Source organism: Ammodytes marinus (genome assembly GCF_949987685.1).
Source record: "Ammodytes marinus genome assembly, chromosome: 5".
Classification (NCBI taxonomy): domain Eukaryota; kingdom Metazoa; phylum Chordata; class Actinopteri; order Uranoscopiformes; family Ammodytidae; genus Ammodytes; species Ammodytes marinus.
Window position 1 is genome coordinate 34,564,900 of NC_137234.1, and position 26,231 is coordinate 34,591,130.

The following is a 26,231-nucleotide window of genomic DNA, read 5'->3' on the forward strand; positions in this document are numbered from 1 at the left end:
TTGTTGATAATGGCCTTGCTGCCAAACTCATGATGGATCATAATACCAAGTCCTAGTGTGATAGGTGTACGTCTGCTGCAGCACTGTGCAATTAGATTGTGGCAAAAGGTTATTACACTCAGATTTTCCTTTATAGCTGGGTCCTCATCACAGGTTTGCACTTTTCTAAACGCACCTGAATCAACACACCAGTTCATAAAATTATATAGAGTGTTTGGCACATATGCACTGCACTGGAGAAGGGAAAGCCTATCACTGCTTATGTAGAATTGAGGCTCATGCTCAACCTCTTCCATAGCTTTCCTCAATATACCTGCAGCCTGGTGTAGGATTTGAGTGTCAGTGAGGGTCTCTGTTTTCTGTGGAGGGATTGTTTCCCTTTCTTCTGTTATTATTTCTCTGAGGAGGGAAGCTTCTTTCATTGCATGGCCAACAGTAATACCACCGGAACAGACTAGATCAGATTTTCCAGGACGTTCAATGAAGATGAGTTTATCTTCATAATGTTGGATCAACTTTTCCTTTAGCTTCCAAGATGTGTACTTCGCTGGTTCTTCATCTATGATCAGTTTTTGTACATAGCTCTCAGTAACCGCACTCAATGTTGTGACAGTCATATCCCTTGAAAAAACTGTTTTTGTTAATTCTTCGGTAAGCTCAATGAAAGCTCTTTGGTGTTCACTTAACTTCTTTTCTGTCAAATGTTTGTTTCTGGCTGCTGAAATGTTCCTTTCTGAAACATAGTGTGCTAGGCAGCTTCTGTGATACTTTGAATCATAGGCAAAAAGATCTTGATGGGTCAGCATACGGTGATGTATTATTTCATCAAACCTTTCTGATGCTGCATTGAGGACCCTTGACCTTGTACTTTCACCTGTACCAGTACTGATAGGGGTCAGGCCTTCTCTTTTTGTGGCTTTCTGGCTGCAAATGAAACACTGGCTGCGGATGTCAAATCCAGTGTCCCTGGACAGTCTTTTACTTTGACGCTGATCTTCGGCTGGTTCTTGCTTAATGGTTGTAAGACAATGGTTTCTACTTGAATAATTGGCCCTACATGATATGTGATATGAAACCTTGACCTTGAAAGACAGTATGTCGGCTGAGTGGGGGGATAGTCTCTTATGAACCTCATCATCTCGTTCCTGGGCAACCTTCAATACAGTTTTGAGTCCATCCAAAGTGGGGTTTTTCACATATGGATCCTTTTTATCTCCTTGTAGAGCGTTTTCGCATAACAAGCACAACTTTGCGTCCAGTGTAAGTGGATATGGCTGGCTTGCTGCCTCTGCTGGCTCTCTGGCCTCCATTTTTACAGTGAACTCTGGTGAATATGGAACACACACCAACTGTCAACTTATGCTAGCTTCTGTCAGACAGATCTTTCAAATAAAACAACTTATCCTTTAAAATATGAAATAAATATCATAGTTGGACATTTGTGTTACCTGTTAGCCTTATCTGTCATTAGATTGGAGGCTTCTTTCCATCCTGGTACATCTCATATTTCTTTATTTGGGATGATTTGAACAGAACTGTAACTCTCTGGATCTGCTGAGAACTCAAAAGAGCGGGAAAACGCTGCTCCTGGATTGGCTGCTGCTGCGGCAATTTTGCTACAATGTTTTGTAATCATAGTGACAGAGTGTGTCCAACTGTCCAACTGCTAAAATAAGTAGCTATATAAATGTATCAATGCACTTTATGTTTTACTGTGTAGCCTAGTTCTGACTACTGAAAGGAAACTTTGATTTAGTTAGGAGATATTGATTTAAATAGTTGCTTTTTGTACATTGTTGTTTCAATTCTCTTTATGCCTTGTATCTCTAGTCTATGTTTTAGAGGGTTGTTATTTTTTTATATTTTTAACTTTATTGGGTTATTCAAATACTGACCATTTGGTGATGTAATTCATTTGTGTAGTTTGTATGACCATCAGAGTGAGCAAAAAGCATTCTTGACTTAAATGCTAATGCCCCCAATACACTATTCGGAATGCTCTAATTTGGCTGTTTCAGAGCAGGGACACGCATAAAGAAATCTCATTTGCAATAGAACTGTTATAGATATCTCCTTAAAACCACTGTTATTGATCAATAGCATCCTAGACAATACATTAAAAGTGTATTTGGTAGGAATTCATGTGTTGGTGATATTTGAGAGAAAAGTAAAGAAACCCTCTTTTCCTATCACCACAAAAGTACCATTTCCGCCTAAACTAAAGCTATGTATACAGGGCCCTATTTCATTAAATGTTTTGGTAAATTACATTCTAACTTGTTTGTGATGTGGGGCAGACACCTGGTTAGTACCTCAGCAAATCTGGTGAAGAAAAGTGTGAGCATTCCCAAGTTATGGGCTTTTTTGTCAAGTGTTCCCCATTCGGAATGGCCTAATTTGGCTCTTTTTGAGGGACTGGGATAGTTCTAATGAATAACCAAAAAAACACATTTCGTCCAAAGATAAAAGTGCTCAAGAATCAATTTCATAAACAGGACATTCTAAAGATAAAGAAAATCATTGTTGAGGTTTGTTCTACCTCGGGTAGGGGTACCTGAAAATCTGAGGGCCCCTCCTGCTAGTCTATTAACAGCAAACGAGACCATCAGTGCAAAGAAAGACGTTTTTATATAGTTTTTATTACTGCATTTGATCTGGTCGTACACCCAGTCCGATTTTCGGTTCACGCGTGCAGGCTCTATGGTCACATATCCGTATTGGTCACAGATTTCAGTGAGGCGCAGGAACGCGATTTGAGAAGCCTATCCCTCCAGGTGAGGGAAGGGGAGCGGGAGCCTTGTTTGAGACAGTTGTTTGTCGTCATAATGACCGATAATGGGGCTGAACCATAAAAGAAAAAAAAGAAAATGCAATGAAGAAAAGCTAAAAGGGAGAGTGATAGTCGGGCGGGAGGGCGTTGCCAAGCAACGTATACACAATTTCACGCAGCGAAACTAGACTGCAGTGTTTACTCCTAAATGAATGAGCGGTAGCCTACTAAAACAAAGTTTACTTTGCCTCACCAGCATCATCAGATGACCATTATTCATCGGAAATAGTCATTATTTACAACATAAACACATTACCTCATTGTGATCCATACTAACTAACTGCCATTTCTCGTTCATTCGCTTTGTGTGAGGACACGGGGACTCGTTCAGCTCCGTGAGAGGTGACAATGCATCAACTCATTGCAATCAGGTGTGTTTAGCACTTACTGGCATTAGTTGATGCTGTGTCACCCATAGACTCACTGAGCCGAAAAGAGTCCGGTGCCCTCACACTTTCAACACACGGACACGCACCATATTGCTTCCTGATTATTTGAATCTTGCACGCCTGCACGAGCTACAAAACAGCTTCACGACAGCTGGCGTCATAATAATACTACTGCTTTTGTTCAAAGGTGTCGCCAACGTGCCGACTTACTCGTAGTAGCTTTAACACGATCATCACCTCTGGTCTAAATATACAGTATGGCTCAACGTCTTTCTCCACATCTCATTTACACTAAGGTTAAATGTTAGCTTTATATATCACTGGTTTTTAATATTGGCATTGAAGGTTCTAAACACGATCCATGCAGGCTCGGGAATGCAAACACAGGAATACACAAGCATGTGTACAGTATATACAGCTCTGGAACAAATTAAGAGACCAGTCTAAATTGTTCTTAAACTCGTAACTTTATCATTTGACACATACTAACAAAGTGAAATATGACAGAGTCAGAGGAAACTGTGGGGATAGTGCATGTTAGATCAGCTACAATAAGGAAATACAGCTCTACTTGACAGAGCATCTTCACTGTCACCAACACCAGCCTCCACACTCACTTTACACTGGGAGATTATGTTTAGAATCCCCCAGGTCAAACGCATCATGTAAACAGATGTCTTCTGCTTATATGCTAGGATGTTAAGAGCCATAATTACACAACGACTGTTGTATTTTCTAAAGTATGTCGCTATGGTAAATATACTATAAATAAAATGAACTCAACATCTGCATTAAAGGTGCACTATGTAACTTTGGATGTGTCCGAGAAGTTAATATATTCTCAGTTATGTTCTCATAACTGAAAAAAACAAACTTCCCTCACAGGGAAATTGGATCCCTGGAACACTGTTTGAGGGTTAGAAGGCTACCTTAAAAGTTACTATTTCGTTGTTTACAGCAGCAGGGTCCACAGCTTTGTTTACCAACATATTCCAGTCTTACGTTTGTGTAGTGGTTACAGATCATTCAGATTAATTTTGCTATAAGAAATTATCTGAAATTAATAATACTTTAATAAATGTAAAAGTTCTAATCGGGGCACCAGTGCTCCACTTAGGAGAGCAAAAATAATAGCAAGTTTGTCTCGTTTTATCAATGGCTTATCTTTAATGTTGATTAGTATAGTGATCAGTTAAATAAATCAATATTAATAAAACCTAGTCGAATCATCACTCTATAAAATGTAATAATAGATCAATTACTATTGACCTCTGGTAACAATGTAAGCAAGTTTATTTAACAATAATGAATTTAAGGCAACATCATCAAATATACAAGCACAGAAAATCTACCTTATAACTGTTTGAGGTAAAAGAAAAACTACAAAACAGATGGCGGACCTCTTCGTGAGGGAAAAACTACAAAACCATTGGCGGACTCTCTTTGGGGACTACAATAAATAGCGGGGGTTTTAAGGCAGTTGTTTAAACAAAGATTAGCCTGGTCCTACCAGACCATTGTACTGTAAGGCGAGTGTCTGTTGAAGTTTAAAACTATTGGATCTGCCCAGTGCCACTCTGGATCTACCAACCAATCGCATAACGTTTGGTTGTGACGTATGTCAGGGGTGGCCAACCAGTCAGAGACAAAGAGCCACATTTTTTACTGTGTTACTGCAAAGAGCCACATCGTACACACGGGTACACACAGTGGCGATTCCAGGAAATTTTGACTGGGGGTGGCCAAGGTGGGCCACAGAGTTAGAGTGGGGTGGCCATCGCACCCCTGAATGAATAGCATGTGATATGCTGTACAACCAATTCAAAGATGATTTATAATTCCAAATGCCCAAATCATGTTACTATCCATTGTAATGTTTGTCAGAAAACTAAACCCCTGAAGGGGGGTCTGGGGGCATCCCCCCCCCAGAAGATTTTTTTGTGTTTTTAACATATAATCTAAGCATTTTGGTGCATTCTCGCGAAGATAATAAAGGAAAAAGTCAATATTTATTTCAGCTCAGATGAATAGTAAAATTAGCAAGACAACATAACTTGCTAGCAGCCAGATGCCTAACAACTGGACAGAGGGACGGATGACCACTAGATTTTGACCAAATATCTTGCTAAAAAAATAAACCTTTATTTATGAAAGTCTGCCCTTGCTAAGAACATGTTACACTCGCTAACTACAAACTTTAATTTTTTTATTCAGATTTCAAAAATCTGCTGGGACACGTGCCTATACACATGCATGGGTGGCACGCATGTCACAAGCACACTTATGCTGTTTTCAAGACCTTTGCTGACCAGAGACCAGTTCTAGTGGCCACAGTCCTACCATTAATTTAGTAGGGGAAGGTGGGGTGATTTGTGCAACTTTTTACTCAAAGTGATTTTAAAGTGAGGCCTTGACAGTTATGTCTCCAACTCAAATATGTACATATATTTCAGGATGTTGTGCATCCCTGGCAATAAAAACTTTGGATCTGGAATAAACTGTTTAAGAAATATAGCTTTCGGAAAAAAAGTTGTCTTGTCGCACAAATCACCCCACGTAGTGGGGTGATTTGTGCGTCATTGTGTCACAATGACAAAGTCACCATCATCATCTTTCTGGCCATCTGAACTCTCATCAGTGGTGTCGTTAAGTGGAATTGAGATGTCACTCTCTCCTGAGCTACTGTAGACTATCACTTTCTTTTGGTGACCAGCGTATACAGCCATGCCACTGGCACAACTCTCAGAAATGTACTTTGCACTAGTTGCTCCGTGCTTGTGGAACCAACTGCCACCTGACAAATGTGATTCCCCCTACATTTCTGCCTTTAAATCAAGGCTCAAAACCCATATGTACACCCTGGTGTTTCCTCCCCATTAACCTCTGCACTACTTACTTACCTCTGCACTACTATCTGTGTTTATGTGGATGTATGGGCTTTACGTCTTTTATTTTGGTTATTGTTATTTTACCTTCATTGTTTACCTACTGAATGCACTATGTACAGCACTTTGGACAGTGCAAACTGTCATAAATGTGCTTTTATAAATACATTTTACTTACTTACTTACTTATAACTCACCCAGGCCCTTGCGCACAAATCACCCCATCCCCAGAATTTTGGATAATAGGCATGATGCAGCAATTTAGGGTTGACATTGTGCTAACTATATAGACTCAAAGTGTAGCATACCAAAGCACTAAAACATGTGTCAAATGTTTTCAAACGTGTCTATAATTGTTCAGACACAATAATCAAAAAACCTTGATCATGGAAATTTTACTTTGAAAGGCAAAACACAGTTTTTTGAGCTTAAATGTGCTTATATCTTATTCCTTGTGTCTCCCTTCTTTACAGGATGAGTCAAATGGATGGCTCTTCTTAAATATGTGGTCACATTTCCAATTTCTTCCACGGTTTTCTAGAAACAAGGGGTTTTGCAACTTCCAAAATGCACAAATCACCCCACCTTCCCCTAATTGAAAATTGAAAACTGATTTCATATCAGTGGATTGGAGTGTTTGTGTGATGAACTTGGCAACTACCTATCAAAAAAAGTTAAGAAAGAAAAAAAAATACATATCATCTCTGAACTAGGATACATATCAGGAAAAAAATTTAATAAAAAAAATAAAATGAAAATAAAAAATAACATTTGAACTGGGGGGGGGAGCTTGCACATGCATGCACAAGCATTATTTATAAAAAAAAAAAAAAAAAAAAAAAAAAAAACAGGGGGCCCCACACTAGGACTTGAAACGGGGCCCCAGATCGTTAAGGCCGCCCCTGTGATAATGACAGGACTGGACTAAAGACGACAGGGCAGTCATTTTCAACAATGAACATTGTGTGCACTGCCTCACACACACACTCTCAGTTCAACCAAGTCCACAAACAAAAATATAACAATTTAAAATAGCGTTTTTCTCTTACTATGCATGTTGCTTTGTGGGACTTACTTTTAGCATGGAGAGAGCTGAAGTGGCGCTGAAGATTTGAAGCCTTGAAATGCGCAAATGACACCTGGCATATAAGGCAGAATGGCTTGGAATAACGTTCAACAAAAAATATGAACTCTCCCACTCTGTTTCGGAGCGAACTTGACACAAATAGTTTACTCACGGAAAACCTCCCTCCAAGCTGAGCGGGCAGTTTTATGTTGCGTCCGCACCAAACGTTTGCGAACGTTATGTTGCGTCCTCAATTAAACATTTGCGAACAGGCATACACATAGGGCCTACACATTAATACAATAAAAAATGAAATAATAGACAACATGTAAAACGAACGTAAGAGCCGCATGAAACGTTTGCGAACATGCACACACATAGGCCCACACAAAAAAAAAGTATAAAAAAAAAAAAAAAAAAATTATAATCACATAATTTGATATGAACTGAAGAGCCGCACGAAGCTGGGCAAAGAGCCGCATGCGGCTCGCGAGCCGCGGGTTGGCCACCCCTGACGTATGTCATGAGCCGGCTCCTGACTACAACTGAAACTGCCGCACGTCATTGTTCTCATCCACTCCCTCTGTTCGCTGATTGGACAGGTAAAAATCTGATGGAGAAAACCCACAAATTTCCCGCGGACCCAGACTGGACTACTGAAAATTGAGCGGAAGTAGGTAGGTGGGCGTAGCCTGGTGCTACCAGACCATCGTACTTCATTTCATTTGTACAGAAGGTCTGGAACTGCTCTATTTGGCAAACGTTCACTCACTTGGAGGCGGCTGTCTGTTGAAGTTTAAAACTATTGGATCTGCCCAGTGCCACTCTAGATCAGCCAAGCAATCGCATAACGTTTGGTCGTGACGTATGTCATGAGCCGGCTTCTGACGGTGCGTTCCAGTTGTACAGGGAACTCTGAAATTTACGACTTCACTATATTGTAGTCTATGGATCTACCGGTACCTGGCAACGGTAACTTGCTAGAGCCTAACGGTTAGTTATTTGGATGAGACAGGTTGTAGGCATCCATACTTTCCCGAGCAGATGCACTGGAACACAGACAGGTCGGAACTCGGAACTACCAAGACGGACATTTCCGAGTTCCGAGTATAATGGAACGCAGCATTCAACTGAAACTGGCACGCGACTTCGACGTCATCGTTCTCAGCCACTCGCTCTGTTCGCTGATTGGACACTCAGAAATCTGTTGGAGCAGAATCCCACTAATACACCCCAGCCCCAGACTGACTACTGAAGGGGAAATGAAATTTGGGTGGAAGTAGGTAGGCGGGCGGAGCCAGGCTAAGGTGGGCAGTGCCAGGCTAAACAAAGAGGAGTCATTAAAGAAAAATAGCGGGAAAACTTGGGTTCCCACGCGGTTCTTAACCTTAAAATTACCAGAGATTAGCACTATAATTGAGCGGCTGGAAAGAAAGCTCTTGGCGGGTATGACACAGAAGCCTCCCACGCAACTCGGGAACGAGCGTCGTCGTCTGCGGCGCCGGCCCCTCGCTTCACAGAAGCCCAGCAGGGCTTGGAAACAAAGTCGTTGATCGAAACTTCACTGTGGCCGGCTGGTGGAATTTGAGGAAAAACATGGTCTTTGTTGTAGATCAAAGGAGGGAGTTTCCTTTGTGAGCAAAAGCTTTGGTCCCCCTATTCAGCTATTTGACTTACTTAGAAAGGCTGTTAACTGGGGCGTCTGAGACTTTCTAGTGTCCGGGTGGTCCTACAGCCAATTTGAAACTGGCGCAAAAACTGACAGCTCAACATCCGGTTCTGGCTGGAAAGAAAGGAGGCTTTTAAACATGGCGGCGCCCTAGAGCTATTCTCCACCATGCGGTTGTAGTCTTTTTGGAGCTAGAACAGCAGCTATACATCCACTACATTTGGTGCCAGGTTCCTCAACATAATTTTGCTTGATTTATAGTGATACAATAATTCAATACTAAGAATGTGCATGTAGAGTAAATATGTTTGGTAAACTAACTGCAGGCTCTTGCAAATGTGAATAAATCCCAATTCCTCTGAAACTGCATAGTGCACCTTTAAAGTTGCATCTTACCATCAAAGGGCTTGTCAAGGAAGTGTCCGTACACAGTGGTGGTGGCTACACCCAGGTAGTTGCTGGCCTCCAGAGTGTAGTTGCCGTTGTTGTGGTGCGTTGGGTTTTTAAAGTTGAGGCAGCCCTCCAGGTAGTCCTGATAAATGTCCATGTCGGGACGCACATACTCACTGTGAACTATTTCCTGAATCGGGAGTGACAGAAGAGCAACACAAGTGAACAGGGACATCTCCTTTTATCCCACAAGCCTGGTACTGTTGAACCCCTGAACTACTAATATCACTATGCCACTTTGCAACAGTCAAGATATGTTTAAAAATATCTGTTTATGTTTTCATGTTCGAGCTGCACATATTTATCAAATTAACCACTCAAAACATACATCTGTACTTATCGTGTTTACATATTTTTTTATTATATTTAACATTATTCTATTACATGAACAGTATCCTATTTTACTAGTTATTATTATTTCGATTTCCATGTTCAGTATTCTATTTTGTCTACATTTAAGTTCATTTAATACACCATAATACACCATTTTGAAAAGCTATGCCTGATAGTCACACTGACGCTTGAAACAAAACTAACCTTGTCTCTGTAGAACCACCGTAGGGCCGGGTGGGGCGAGCCTCGAACAGTGAACTCTATGCAGGTGTCATGGCGGCGCTTGGGTTCCTTCAGCTTTACTATGGAAGGAGGAACTGGAGAGACAAAGGACAATAGAAGGAAAGATGAGGAGGACCTACCAGTATTCCACCGCCACACCTACAATCAGAATCAGAATCAGAAATACTTCATTGATCCACGGTGGAGGGATATTAGCTTTGTGACAGTTGCTCGAATTTAGAAAGAGACAAGTGTAGAGAATATGTGCTTAAGGCTACAAGGTATAGACAACAATAAAATTCTAACACTATAATATAAGAATAAGAAATAAACAAGAATAAACATTATTCTACAATATGTACACTATTTTAAGGAATACTTCACCCATACGGAACCGGCGTTCTAGTATCATTATGAAATCGCTATTATTATAAAATTAATCATGTTTTTCTACCCTCAGTCTTCCCTTGGCCCAGCTGCCCTTTTAATCCTAACCCTACATTTTCCCATGTGTGATGTCAAACATGGTAAAATGTAGTGTTAGACAGTGAGACCATAAAACACTCTTTCTGCCTTTTCTCAGGCTAGGATGAACATATTTCTAAAATGTTTGCACATTTATACTACATAGGATCTCAGAGTGCAATACACTTTCATATTTCCACTGGTGAAATAGGTCTTTAAGTACTGGAAATAACTGGAGTATAAGAGATATGTAATCTGTTCAAATATTGACATCAGAAAACTACCTGCCCTACAGAGAAGCTTATATTGTCTTGTCATTGCACCTGATGTATTGTCGCAGTACATGGAAAGGACACACAAGAGAGAGAATAGATAAAGGAGAGAGACCTCCATTAACATAGCAATGTGCCAGTCTCACAATCTCTTTCAATCGATGTGGAGTGTGTGTGTGTGAGTGTGTGAGCGTGTGTGTTCCTCTTATCGTGTTTCTCTCTGTTGACTGACAAAAGCTGTGTACCAATACAAACACAATTTGTCCAGCGCTGTGACAGTGTCATCGTCTTACCACGGACAACTGTGAGTAATTTGAACCAGACACTAAGAAAACCGCTGTTATTAGTCATTGCAAAATGGAATTCATCCTTCCAAGCCCACACACACACACACACACACACACACACACACACGCACACACACACACACACACACACACAGTCGCGCAAGCACACACGCAGATACACACACACACACAAACGCACACGATCTGTCATCATGGTTGTTACGAGGAGTTTCAGAGGCACCAAATGCTCAAAAACGATGTTTAGAGTAAATGTCTGACTTACAGTATGTGTGTCAAAAGGAGCTCTGTATGAAAACACCCTCAGATGAATCTAATGAATAAGACTAAAGCTATGCTAACATTACAGTGCTAGTTTTCACAGTTGCTCTGTGTCTGCTGGATGTGTGAATAAATAGTTAATAGTGGTAATATATCAGCGAGGTTGTTACAGTTTGTTTCTGCTCTCCCTATACTACAGTAAGTTATTTTGTAAGGTTTGGGGTGAGCTCTGATTGGACATAATGCAACGTTTTTCCTCAGATGGTTTGGTGTGAATTTGACCACTAGCATGTTTTTGCAGTCACCATTTTGCCTGCAAATAAAGAAACCAACTATGTTAACTGTAACACTCAGACCATGTGCCATGTAACTTTCTGTTTAAATCCCTTTAATTTTCTTCTTTGGCATTCATGAATGAGCAATTGTAATACATTTGAACACAAAATAAGCGGGGCAAATATGTAGTCTGTGCTGAGGGTGGCACATACAGTTTCATAAACAGAATAGCTTTAACGTACTGTGTGTCACATAGTTGGGTAATCTATAGGAACATTGTGCAGTCAGATGTTTTGCTTTCAGCCTAGAATAGAAATGTTCAGTTTGCATACATGGGTGCTTTATATTGATAATAATGAAAATTGAGGGGTGCACTACTACAATGTGAGATGAACAGCTTAGTGCACATGTAACACAGGTGGCTTTGTTTTAAGCTAGCTAGATAACCATGGTAACCTATGTCTCATGGCTAAACCTCATTATGTTCAGAGTTTTGAATGTAAATCGATCATAAAAGGTGCCATCCTTTTACGAATCATCTCCTTTCCGATTCCTGTGGACTTAGGTGCCACAATTGTTAGAGGTTCCCATTGGAAGGGAGAGTGTTTAGAGGCCCATTGTCATTTACTGAAGACATGCACTATGAGCGATATACAGTATATATATTCTCATTTTCGCACTCATATTTTTGGCAACAGTATACCTGCTCTGTATTTTTCAAATCAAGTCATTGCAATGATGTCAGTAATTTTTCACAATCTGTTTTGACCGATCCATAAAACACACAATTGTATTCTCTAGAAAGCATTATTTTAATAATTATAATTTCTTAGCTGAAGGGCCTTTCTACAGACTGTTCTCTGCCGAGGTATGGATGAATGGGATTGTAACCGCAGCACTTCTATGCTTCCATAATGCAGTTACTATGGTCATGGCTGTACCCACTAGTGAGGTCAACAACACCCGGACCTCTGCACTTCTACACAGTATATACTAGGGGTGTAACAATACACGTATTTGTACCGTAACGTGACGGTACAGGCACGTATTTGGTGTTACAGAGGTGGACCGCGGTCCGTTCGTGGCGTACATAGCGTTAATATATGGCGAATGTACATGCTTGTTTTGCTGTGCGCTCAGCAAGACGAGCGTCATAATTGCGCAGGTCTTAGCAAGACGGCGACATCTCAAACGAGGCCATAAGCTTCCCCGTCCCAGAGCACTGACACACTTGCGCAGCAGCCCCTCCCAGCTGCAGTCAGAGCAGACACACCTCTCCGCTCAAGTGTTCCGTTTGCATCCCTACTAGCAGTTGTAGTAGGCTACCCCTCCTTTCTTTTACAGTCTATGAGTAGTGCAAATAAAAATGTTATACAGTGCTATCAAACAGAGGGCGAACTGCATGGCGAAAGTCAACAGGAAACCGGAGCTTACTGTACCGTACCGTGACTTCAAAACCGAGGTACGTACCGAACCGTGACTTTAGTGTACCGTTACACCCCTAGTATATACAGCAGGGACAAAAGTGTTGGCACCCCTGGAATTCTGTCAGATAATGCACTGCTTCTTCCAGAAAATGTTTGCAATAACAAGTGCTTTAGCATTAATAATTGTATTACATTTGTTTCCAACTTAAAACAATCAAAAATAATATACAAACATTCTAAAACGGATACAATTTTACACAAAACTAAAAAAAAAAAAAAATAGAAAAAATAACTGAAAACAATCACTTCCTGTATCTATCAATACATTTTTCTAGACCTCTCCACTGGAATTTTGGACGATTCTTCTTTTGCCATCTCCTCCAGGTCACTCATAACCTGGTCCAACCAGACCATCGTATTTAATTTAATTTGTACAGAAGGTCTGGAACTGCTCTATTTGGCAAACGTTCACTCACTTGGAGGCAGGTGTCTGTTGAAGTTTAAAACTATTGGATCTGCCCAGTGCCACTCTGGATCAGCCAACCAATCGCATAACGTTTGGTCGGGACCAGTGTTGCCACAGTTACTTTGAAAAAGTAATCCGATTACTGATTACTAGTTACTCCTTAACATAGTAACTTGGTTACTTTACTGATTACTTGATGTTAAAAGTAACTAAGTTAGATAACAAGTTACTTTAAACTAGTGGTGGGCCGTTATCGGCGTTAACGTGCTGCGTTAACGCAAGACTCTTATCGGCGATAAAAAAAAATATCGCCGTTAATCTCTTATTCCACCTCCTGTTCGGCTCAGGGAGCCAGTCATTTGTACAGTTCAGACTCGGCCGTAATGCTGCTACACACACACACACACACACACACACACACACACACACACACACACACACACACACACACACACACACACACACACACACACACACACACACACACACACACACACACACACACACACACACACACACACACACACACACACACACACACACACACACACACACACACACACACACACACACACGCTGAGACGAGGGGCGAAGCTTCTCTCACACACCCGCCGCTCTCTCTCTCCATCACTTGCCCACGACACAATCGGGTATTGGAACGCAGGGTGGGTGTGTGTGGCCACCGGTCGCCACGTGACTATAAGTTTCCAAGTTTTAAACACTTCTATCTCTTCAACGTCAACGTCACCGTACCCGAATCCTAAATATCCCCATAGCAGACGCTATATTTCATCGGGGGGAAAACTTTGTTTTGCGCCACAGTTCGACTCGGCCGTAATGCTGCTGCACACACACACACACACAGACACAGACAGGCACACACACACGCTGCATGGCAGAGACGAGGGGCGCTACCAAAAAGACGAGAGAAGCGGTTGGAGCAGTTGGAGAGTTTAGAGACACATGCGCGCACATTTATTTACATAAAATCGCAATCGCAGTCATTTGTGCAGTTATGTAAAATGTTTCACTAAGGAAAATGACAGAAAAAGTAACGCACAGTGACTTTGATGAGTAACTTTAATCTGATTACTGGTTTGGAGATAGTAACGCGTTAGATTACTCGTTACTGAAAAAAGAGGTCCGATGCCGGTAACGCGTTACTAAGTAACATCTTGTTGAACATTATTTATTTTCATCACCAATTATCATAGTAGAACAGCTTCCTCAAGCAGTTTGTGATGCATGTTGGAAACAGGAGATGAGCCCCTGGTCTGATGCGCCACCTGGCTTGAGAAACACGTTCTCAGAGACTTACTTTGAGTCATTATTTAGGGAGCACACACATATTATGAATGAATTCAAATGAGCCATTTTAATCTAGATTAATTCCAAAATTAATCTAGATTAATCTAGATTAAAAAAATTAATCTATGCCCACCTCTACTTTAAACGTTACTTTACAGGTTTTGAAACCCATATATCTCAATTTAAAACATGCACATATTAAGAATCATTGAAAATATATAAAATAAAGCTTGTAGGCTAGTAGCCTATAGGCATACTGTTTTCAAAATAATAAAAATTATGGTTTGAAAAATGTAATAAAAAAAAACCTTTTTCCCCCCATGAAAATAAATGCATTCCTCCAAAGTGCAAAGACAGTAGCAGTGTCTTTAAACTTAATGTGCTTGGCCCTTCACTCTCATGCATTAATTAGACTTTTCTCTGCGATGTCTCATGTGTTGATAGACTGGGTGTGTGCGGCCACCGGTCGCCACGTGACTATACGTTTCCAAGTTTTAAACACTTCTATCTCTTCAACGTCACCGTACCCGAATCCTAAATATCCCCATAGCAGACGCCAGACGCTATATTTCATGGGGGGGGGGGGGGGGACGTTTGTTTTGCGCCACAGTTCAGCTTAGACTTGGCCGCAATGCTGCTGCACACACACACACAGACACCACACACACGCTGCATGTCAGAGACGAGGGGCGCTACCAAAAAGACGAGAGGAGCAGTTGGAGCGTTTAGAGACACATGCGCGCACATTTATTTACATTAAATCGCAATCGCAGTCATTTGTGCAGTTATGTAAAATGTTTCACTAAGGAAAATGACAGAAAAAGTAACGCACAGTGACTTTGATGAGTAACTTTAATCTGATTACTGGTTTGGAGATAGTAACGCGTTAGATTACTCGTTACTGAAAAAAGAGGTTCTTCTGACGGTGCGTTCCAGTTGTACTGGAAACTCGGAAATTTCTGACTTCACTACATATTGTACTCTATGGATCTACCGGTACCTGGCAACGGTAACTAACGTTTAGTTGTTTGGACGAGAAAGGTTGTAGGCGTCCATACTTTCCCGAGCAGATGCACTGGAACACAGACAGGTCGGAACTCGGAACTACCAAGTCGAAAATCTCCGAGTTCCGAGTACAAAGGAACGCAGCATTCAACTGAAACTGGAGTGAGACTTCGACGTCATCGTTCTCAGCCACTTCCTCTGTTCGCTGATTGGACACTCAGAAATTTGTTCGAGCAAAATCCCACTAATACGCCCCATCCCCAGACTGACTACTGAAGGGAAAATTAAATTTGGGCGGAAGTAGGTGGGCGGGCGGAGCCAGGCTAGGTCACTCAGGTTTGAAAGGTTCCTTCTCCGAACAGCTGTTTTCAGATCTCCCCACAGGTGTTCTATGGGATTCAGATCTGGACTCATTGCTGACCACTTCAGAACTCTCCAGCACTTTCTCTCAAACCGAGTGCTTTTTGAAGAACGCTTTGGGTCATTGTCCTGCTGGAAGACCCATGACCTCTGACGGAGGCCCATCTTTCTGACAATGGGCCGTACATTGCGCCCCAAATTCCTCAATAGTCCTCCGATTTCATGATTTCATGCACACAGTCAAGGAGTCCTGTGCCAGAGGCAGCAAAGCAACCCCAAAACATCTTTGAACCCCTACCATGTTCGACTGTAGGGACTGTGTTCTTCTCTTTGAAGGCTTCATTTTGTTTTCTGTAAACACATTGATGTCTTTTACCAAATAAATTATATCCAATTTGGCATTTTTCTATTCGCTTTTGTGTTTTTTTCCATTGCAAACAAATTACATAAACATATTAATTCCAAAGCAATTGTACTTGCTAAAATGTTCTGGGAGAAGCAGTGCATTATCTGACATAATTCCAGGGGTGCCAACACTTTTGTCCATGAATGTATATCCCTATTAGGGATGGGCATAATTGATCGATTAATCGATCATTGCTCGTTAAGAATATTGTCGAGCACGTGAAATTGTTATCGATCATATAGCCGTTGTGTTGCGCAGTGTGAGTCCGGCAGCACAGCAATGAGTTTCACTATGTGGCAGCATCATAGATGGGCAGCAATTAAACATCCTACCAGCAGGGGGACATACTTAACAAGTAGTAGGAGACAACAGAACAGGCTCAGGCAGCAGCCTGCGAGCTGCCGTAGATGTCAAAACAAACAGGAAGAAGTTAAGGCAAAGTTTGGCATCGGACCGGACAGCTTTAGAACAGAAAATAACTAAGTTCATTAAGCATTGTGAAACCTTGTATAAGTACAGCACTTAAACAAACCGAATTATGTACCACTTGTACATTGAAGCCTACATCCGACCCTGTTTAACGTGTGACGTTAGCGCCGCTAGTATTAGCGGCTAACTTTAGCGTCCATGCTTTCCTACTTCGCCTTCATCAGGGAACTAATTTGCACATTTTGTTTATTAGATGAAGTAACGTTAGGTCCTTTACCACTCAGAGAAACGTGCCGTGCCCTTATGCAGTCTTTGGCAGCATCTTAGGAGGCGCATATGTGTTTAAACTTTAAAGGTATCGTAGCATTGGCTCCTTGTTGGCTCATAGCCTCGGGCTTTAACCAGCGCCGCATTTTATTATTATTTTATTTTAAAAAGTTGCCTTGTCTTAATAGATTGTAGTTTGCCTGGAAGATCTTGGAATAAAGATGTAATTGAGTAAAAACCTCTTGTATACAGTCTATGGTAAAACGCTGTATTTTGGATGTTCTGTTGGCATTCTTTAATATGTAAAAACAATAGTCATGCCAATAAAGCTCATTGAATTGAATTGAGTGTCGTGATCAGCTGGTTGCTGTGTGTTCCCCCTCCTTTGCCTACCACTCCCCCTGTCTGTCACCGCTCACCTGGTCTGCATCAGCAATCAACCACCTACTTCACCTCTGGCTTCCCTGCTGTCGTTGCCAGATCGTACCATGCACTACTGTGGTAACTATGCGTGCCTGGCTCCAGTTGATATTATTACCTCGCTCTATTTTCTCGCCTCTTGTAGCTTTTTGTGATTTTATCCTAACGCTGTTTTCCTCTGCCTGCAGTTACCCGGATCACTCTCTCCAGCTCCCCTGCTTTTGGTCTTCCCCCGGCTTCCTCATTCTTTCACCACCAGCTTCCCCACCTCATTTCAATAAACCTTTGTTCATCAATCCTACTCTGCCTCTGTCTGCTCTTGGTTCCAGTATCTAGTCGTAACAGAGAGACCAACATTAAAATACCTTGCCAATGGAATCAATGGAATTGTTTTGTGTATACAGTATATAATTTTATTCTATCAACATATTATGAAATAAGCTGACTAACATGGTGTTTAAGCTTTTGCTATCTAGTATTTTACCTCTTTACATATGCACACAAATTAATATAAGGGAAATACATTTTATTCCAGGGAGAATGCGCCCAAACCAGGGCTGGACTGGCCATCGGGCGTACCGGGCAATAACCGGTGGGCCGGCAGGCATTTTGGGCCGACGAGGTTTAATAAAAAAAAAATATATATATTTTTATGGGCCCGGCCGAGTTCAGCCCGGCCCAAGTCACAAAGCCGAAGTCCGAGGTCCCTTCCCGCGCACACACATACACTGTAAACAGATTATTTCACTGGCTGTTTATGCAGGGGCGGTGCCCGGTCAAACAATGACCAGGCCAATCAGGGCCTGCATTCCGATCTAACTTCCCTTAAAGTTGGTTCACTAAGTAAAAAAAAGCTATTTTTTTAATATAATTTAATTCAAAAAGTGAAAGTTCCATATATTTTAGATGTATTAGACATATAGTGATATATTTCAGGCATTTCTTTTGTTTAAATTTGAACTTTTCCAGCTTATAGCTCATGAAAATCAAAAATCCATTATCTCGAAATATTCCATGAGGCCAATCAAAAAAGTACCTTATAATACAGAAGTGTTGCACTTTTGACAAGTATTCTTAGCTCTGTTGACAAGTTTTATGGAGATGCTGATTTCCTTTTTCACACAACTCTTACCTGCCGGCTTCCCTCAGAAGCAACTGCCGCTGTATACGCGGAAGAAGCCAACGGCCCAGCCCCCGCCCTATCTCAGGTAAGAGGCTCTGCCGATAAGCTACACTTTGCTAATTACTCTCCTCCTTAAGCCTCCGCCATTACTCCTGTCTGGTCCCCCCTCCCCACACTCCTCCGCTGCAAAAGCGTGAGTTTATTTTGACGCAGATAATGGCCGCTGACGCTAGCGTTACAGGGTAACAGGCAGCCAACAGGCACTGCAATGAGAAGCTTCTCAGCTGAGCCCCCTGTGCATTTGAAGATGTTTTAGGTGTAGCGCCTGACTAAGCTGTGGAGGAATACTCCCAAAACATTCACAACTACCTGTTCAATTCAGCCTACGTTGTACTAACTTACTAGGCTACATGTAAGAAAAGTTCCAAAAAATGTTGTGTAGGCCTATGGTGGTGGAAGAAAAATGCAATAGGCATTATAAGTGTCCTAAATATATTAAAGATTGGGTGACTAAAGTTTTCATTTGCTTTCTCTCACCCCTTCCAAAATTCACAGAATAGTTAGGTCCAGCCAAATATCTCTAAACAGTGAGTGATGCAGGAGTAGCCTATAAAGTACAGGTTATTTTTTTACTCCATTGGTTATTGTCATGACTCTAAAAAAATGGAAAAGCGGGCCGAACCCCATATAAATGATAATATAAATATAACTTTTACACTTGATATGAACAGTTCCATGTGTCCTTAATTATTTTTACCATAAAATTCAAAAGGCCCACAGAAACAACTTATGTGGAAGAAATACCCCCCTTGTTTCTGTTTGCTGAAAGAAGTAGACAAATAATGCTACGGGCGATTGAAAGGGAGGAGTGGGGTCGCGGTGTGTGTGACTCTGCCACACAGTCAGCTGTAGGGATGCATCAAGTACAGCCCTATGCACATAAACATGGGCATCATAAAGTTGACTGTTTAGTGCTTGTTTCAGGATACGTGTTTTCAAATGCAAGCTGTTTTACCAGCTGGCTTTTTTAACCTCCATGTGACAGGATCATTTATGATGCCTTTGCATATGACACCACATTCATCTAAACAGCTCCATTTGTAGGTCACATGAATATAAACACATCAAACCCACACACATGGCAAACACACACACACACACACACACACACACGCGCGCGCACACACAAACACACACACACACTCTCTTTCTGTGTATGGGCTGCTGTGATGATGGATGGGTATCTTTTATATACTACGAAAACACTATTAAGTACTTTTCTAGAGTGACCATTACATGTAGATGTAGAATGTAACAGCCAGAGAAGCATTATGAGTGTGTGTGTGTGTGTGTGTGTGTGTGTGCGTGTGTGTGCATGTGTACTCACAGTGAACAGTTAGCTGGACGGAAGCATTGGTCATGCCCACTACATTAGTGGCAGTACAGGTTAGCAGGAAGTTGTTGTCGTCTCTGCTGACATTGACAAGCGTTATGTTGATGGAATGTATTGTGTTGTTGTCGTAGACACTGGCCTAAGGGTAGAGAAGAGTAGCCACTGTGAGAAAACGATATACATCAATAGAAAATTGTCTTAGGTTATGTACTCATGAATAACGAAAAATTAAAAATCCATTAATTAAAGCCACTAGTAACTTTGTCCGTTGGCGTCCCCTTTGGACAAAAGCAGTAGTATTTTTACGACGCCCGCTGTCGTAAAGCTGTTTTCTAGCTCGTGCCAGGCATGCGAATGTCAAATGGTTAGGGCGCCGCGCAATATAGTGCATGTCCGTGTGTTGAAAGTGTGAGGGCACGGACTCTTTTTGGCTCCGTGAGAGTGGTTAGTGACACCGCATCAACAAATGCCAGTCAGTGCCACACACACCTGATTACAATGAGTTGATGCAGTGTCACCTAACTACTCTGAAAGACTACTCTGAAAGACTCCGTGTCTTCACAGAAAGCGAATGAACGAGAAACGGCAGTTAGTATGGATCACGATGAGGTAATGTGTTTATGTTGTTGTAAATAATGACTATTTCGGATGAATAATGGTAATCTGATGATGGTGAAGCAAAGCAAACTTTGTGTTAGTACCGCTCATTCATTTAGGAGTAAACACTGCAGTCTAGTTCGCTCCCGTGAAATTGTGTATACGTTGCTTGACAACGTCCTCCTCCCGCCCGTCTATCACTCTCCCTTTTAGCTTTTCTTCATTGCATTTTCTTTTTTTTCTTTAATGGTTCAGCCCCGTTATCAGTCATTATGACGACAAATAACTGTCTCAAACAAGGCTCCCGCTCCCCTTCCCTCACCTGGAGGGATAGGCTTCTCAAATCGCGTTGCTGCGCCACACTGAAATCTGCGACCAATACGAATATGTGACCATAGAGCATGCACGCGTGAACTGAAAATCTGTCTTTCATTTAACGGCGCAATGTAAAAGGTGTCGGAGTCAGGTTTTTGTGTTGAAGGTTGCACATTTCAGATTTATGCTTGATTTTTGCCCTTGCAAGATCTCTGCGCCTGCTTTTTGGCACAGTTACTGTAATGTAAGCTTTTAGACACATCACTGCTGTATGGGGGGGTTAACCATGATAGCACTGCAACCAGATGCTTTCCACATCAGTATAATAACCTTCTTTGAACAGCTAAATATTTAATTTTCATAGAAAATAATAAATAGATAAAATATACAGAATAAATTGCACAACACCTTCACAAAGACATCTCCGAACTTGATGAAATATCACTGTATCTCTGAATTGAATCCACTATTGCTCGCAGAAACACTGATATTAAGGAATTTCCCAGAAAAAAATAGGCTAAATAAACTGCAATGCGAAAAAAATCTAATTTGTGTAAAAAAAGCCTGTTGAACACAATATGCAATCGACTTTGATTGTTGCTGTACGGTAGATTTAATTCTTGCATTTATGTTTCCAATTTTTTCATGAATAAAAACTTTTTATAAACATCACCCTTTTTATATATATATATATATATATATATATATATATATATATATCAGTATAATATATGATATATATATATATCAGTATATATATATATATATATATATATATATATATATATATATATATATTTAAATCACACCTTGCATCAAACTGAAAACCTATATCTACAATAGGCAGCCTGAGCCGATAGAAGAGAAGGCTTTGGGAGAGTGATTGCTGAGGGGCAGAGCTCATGGACGGTAACGTTCAGTAGCCCTGCCCCTCCGATGTGCCAGCAGCATTGTTAAAGGGGGAAGCAGCACTAGGCTTTTTTACAGGCTTAACAAAGCGAAACGTTACACAGAAAGTTTTGTAAGTCGGTTTTGGATAAAGTAGGAAGTGAATTAGCTTTTGCGCCCATCATTTACTAACAGAAAGTGTGAAAAAAGTTCTACCTGCCTTTGCAAAGGAGAGACTGCGCTCTGTGGACGTGATTGACAAATTACCACAGAAAATCAGGTGATGGGTGAATTTGGAGGCGGGCTGTCGCCGTGCCCATCCAATCAGAAGCTACAAATGGTCCTGGTATAGTAAATATACATATTTGAATTGGCTGAAAAAAATAAAAATACATTTTCTTCACTTTTGATTGGGTGGGCAAAGGCGGACATTTGGGTGGGCTTAGCCCACCTTTGCCCCTGGCTACCACCGGCCCCGGGTGGGGGATCTTGATCACAGCATTGTAATTCTAGATAAAACAATTTCTAAAGAGAGGCAAATGAGATGATATCTTAATTTTACCCTATTCACCTGCAGTATCTCACCTTTAAATAAAAATGAAACCAGTCTCAAAATACAGGTTCTTTAAATACGTTATATGGCCTAAACACTCAACAGAGAGGGTATGGCGTTCGATACGCAAGTCTGCAAGGCCATGTCATCAGCATACTTCAAAAGTGCCCGTGAGTGTCTATTGCAGATGATTTTGTTTATATGGATAAGAGGAATGGGTTCAAGACAGCACCGTGGGGCGGTAGAGGGAGAGGATGGAAAGTAATTGGTTTAAGGCTGTGTGTAGTGTTGTTGGGGGTCCAGTCCTCCACAGGTCAGTACTGGCTCTGGGCATTGTGTCAACACCCATCATAGTGTCCAAACAGCCTGGGTCCCATTCGTCCAGAGGGGTATACTACGAAGCAAACTCAACAGAGCCTCGCTCTCTTTTCTTGATCTGGTTCAACATAACACAAACCCTCGTTCAGAACTGACTGGTATCACGAAGGCGGTTATCAACGCCTTGTGTTGAACGAGGGTTTCAACTTCAGGGTCTGTGCGCGTCCCCATGAAAGGGGGCGTTTGTCCCGTCATTTGACTCTGCTTCCGCACAAAATGGACTGATCTTGTGCCGCTAACTTTACACAAACGGACTGATTGCGAGCAGCGAGTAAAAAAAAAAGTGTGTCGCCAACTTCATTCAAGAGGAAGAGTTTGTCAGTCTGAATTATAACAGCAGAAAACAGAGAGCCGAAAAAAAAACTCTTACTGAAAATAAGGAGAGTGGAATGCTGCCAGCATGGAAATTATTTATTTATCTTGCCGATCGTTCTCGCAGTGCGTAACGTGACATTATAAAACAATGAAATGTTGAACTCGGATTTAAACACTACACCATTTAGCCTAATATATAGGCTACTTTGCTATATTTATATCACTACGCCTATAGTCCCACACTTAAGAATGTCATTTAAGTCTGACACTGTCCCCAAATGAATAGCCTATGTGGAAAATCACTTTAGTTTTGAAAAAAATAAGTTTTTCAAAATGAATACAATTTTGATTTAGACTATTAGCCTTTTATTTGAATCTTACAAAACCTGTAGTCTGTATTCTTCGGACAAATATGAATCTACTGTGAGAAGCTTAACCTGCGAGTCTGCAGCGATGTCCGAACTGTGACAGCTGTCACCTGTCACGTCCCAACTGTAATCGCTACTGATGAAAAGAAAGAAGCCCACAGTGAAACAATGTTGCAACCTGTGATTTTATAGAACGCTTCATGAAGAGCCAGTGTGTGCAGATCGCCAGGTAAAATCATTTGAGGTGAGAGCACAGAGTGGCGCTGCATACAGTAGGCTAAAATTTAAAATTGTCTGCATCAATAGCCTAACTGTATGCACGTGGTAAAAAGCCGCAGCGCAATGTTACAGTTCACTCTGCTGTAGCCTAAGACAAATGTCACGGCTTCATTTCGTTCATTAACTTACTGATCAATAAGTTTAGATGTTACAGTTTCCTCAGTGAGAATGTAGCGCTCAGACAATAGTCAGGTCCGCGGGATTTCCAAATGTGTAGGCTAGTTTCCTTAAAGGGCAGCGCTCTAAGAGCCGAATTTAAGCTCAAACTCTGGAACAAAAACTGGTCTGAGCAGGTTAGCCGTGCAGCCTGTGTTACCAAGGTGATCTAGCCAGGTAAAAAGAGAGCCACCTTTCGTGATACTGAAAATTCTGGCTTTAGACTCAACAGACTTCGCTCAGCCCTTAATCTCGCTTCGTAGTATACCCCTCTGGTCCACAGCTCCATCGTGCTCTCATAGCAGAGCTGGGTTTTGTGCTCCAGCTCTCTTCTCATTTCATTAACACCTGTTTTGTCTGTGAATGCCAATTTTGGAGCTTAAGCAGTGTTTAAGCTCTCTGCTGAACCAGTGCTTATCATGACAGTTGCAGACCTGTTTTTTCGTTTGGAATGACACTAACAACGAAACAATGAAATGAAAGTTCAAGTATTGATCTTGAAAAATAGAACAATGTATTAACCATTTTAGGAAGTGTAGGGCAAAACACTAATTTTGGCGTAAGCAATTCTGGAGAAGGTTTGTTGACAAAATATTTTTTTTTCAAATCAGTGAATATCTCCTCAAAAAGCATAGGCTCTGTGAACATTCCTTTTTTTTACATGTCAGTTTACAAGCTGTGTACTAACACCAGTTTCTTTTCTTTTATGTTAACAAGCCAGCTCCACTTGGCTCCACTTTGCTTTCTGAGGTCTTGTCATGAAAGGCAACCGTTACGCGCCCCACACACATCCTGCGTCTACCTCTGGAGCGCGTTGCGTTACCTTACTGCTGCCTCTCTCGGACTTTTCTCGGACACACATGCAACGTCTCAGCAGCTGCTGCTGCAGCGCTGCTTCTAAAAGCCCTATCTTTCTACATAGAGTTTTCATAGATAATTCCCATTAAAAATGAAGTTCTTTCATGTCATCTATGATGCATATGATTTATATTGAGTCTGGACAGTAATCCGTGCGCCCCATTGCCATTTTTCTTCTTTTCTTTTGCCATATTTTCGCTTGTTGGAAGTTTTATTTTGAAGGGGACACACCAGGAAATTGTGAAACTACAGCGAAAGCTGCTAGAATGAAGTCAATATGACTCTCAACATAGAATTTCAAAAATCACTTTACTGATTTATACGGGAGAGAGAGAGGGGGGTGTGGTCGGGAAAGAAGAAGGCCGTAGACACAGATAGAGCAACGGAAAACTGTTGCGCTCATCATGATCTTTTTTATTTCTTCACTATATTGGATCTCTATATGTGTCATTTATCCAAAAATGAAATGCCAGAACTAATTGAAAATTAGGTTTTAAATCCCTCGGATTTTGATTGCACAATTAAATCGTGAAATAAAGGGATTATTCGCGTATACGACTGAGGGATGTTTTATTTTGAAATAAACACACCGGGTAAACGTGTAACTAGAGTGAATGCTGCTGGTATGACTGTCAGCAGAGTATTTCTCTATCAGTTAAAGCACAGAGACGCGAGAGAGACGCGCTGCTCTCAGAAAAAAATAGGCGAGCCTCCTGAGGTGAAGGGGAGCGTCGCTGCAGACGTGCCTCCGACGCGCCTCAGCAGTGCGTCTGAGGTTGGATGTGTGCTCGCTCTACGTTGATTTCACAGTCTGTGACCAAAAGTCAGACGCAGACGCGAGGTAGACGCGCAGTAGAGGTAGGATGTGTGTGGGGCGCGTTAGCTTACCATTTGGCTGAAGCTAATTAATAGCAAAATTATTCACTTTTCTTGTGTGTGTGTGTGTGTGTGTGTGTGTGTGTGTGTGTGTGTGTGTGTGTGTGGTGCCTGCCTCTTGTGCGTTGATGGAGTGCAGGCCGTTGACAGGCCAGTCCACCTCAGGTAGCGGGGATCCAGAGCCATTACAGATGGCTGTCACTCGATCACCCTCGATCACTGTGAGGTTGCTGTGGCTCACACTGATCTCTGGCAGGTCTGAGAGAGGGCGAGACGGAGAGAGAGAGATCAAATTCCTGCTTTACGCAGATAATTTAACCCTGTTGAGTCCCACAAAGGATGGACTTCAACAGAGTCTAGACCTACTAGACCGTTACTGTCAGACCTGGGCCCTGGAAGTTAACATTAAGAAAACAAAAACAATGATATTGTCATGACTCACGGCATGGCAGCCTCTTCCTCTCCTCGGTGTGTTGTCTGTTTTCCCTTGTATGTCTCTTCCTCCTGTTTCTCCCCCCTGTTGTGTATCTGTGTTTGCATGTGGGCGTGGCTACATTACTTGGCAGGCAGCTCGAGGTGAAGCTCGTTGGCTAATCAGACCCTCTCTACAAAAGCCTCTGG

The 26,231-nt window shown here is 41.6% G+C and overlaps 1 protein-coding gene across 1 annotated transcript in view; it reads right to left on the reverse strand.

The window, feature by feature from the left end:
* The window catches only part of ntrk3a (neurotrophic tyrosine kinase, receptor, type 3a), a gene marked incomplete at both ends in the record, with an annotated part of 339,329 nt that overhangs the window by 163,521 nt on the left and 149,577 nt on the right, over positions 1-26,231 (reverse strand). Inside the window, 4 exons of the mRNA XM_080027751.1 lie at positions 9,236-9,419; positions 9,827-9,939; positions 20,022-20,166; positions 25,726-25,868. Coding sequence (XP_079883877.1) covers positions 9,236-9,419; positions 9,827-9,939; positions 20,022-20,166; positions 25,726-25,868 — 585 coding nt within the window. The remainder of the gene's footprint in view (positions 1-9,235; positions 9,420-9,826; positions 9,940-20,021; positions 20,167-25,725; positions 25,869-26,231) is intronic.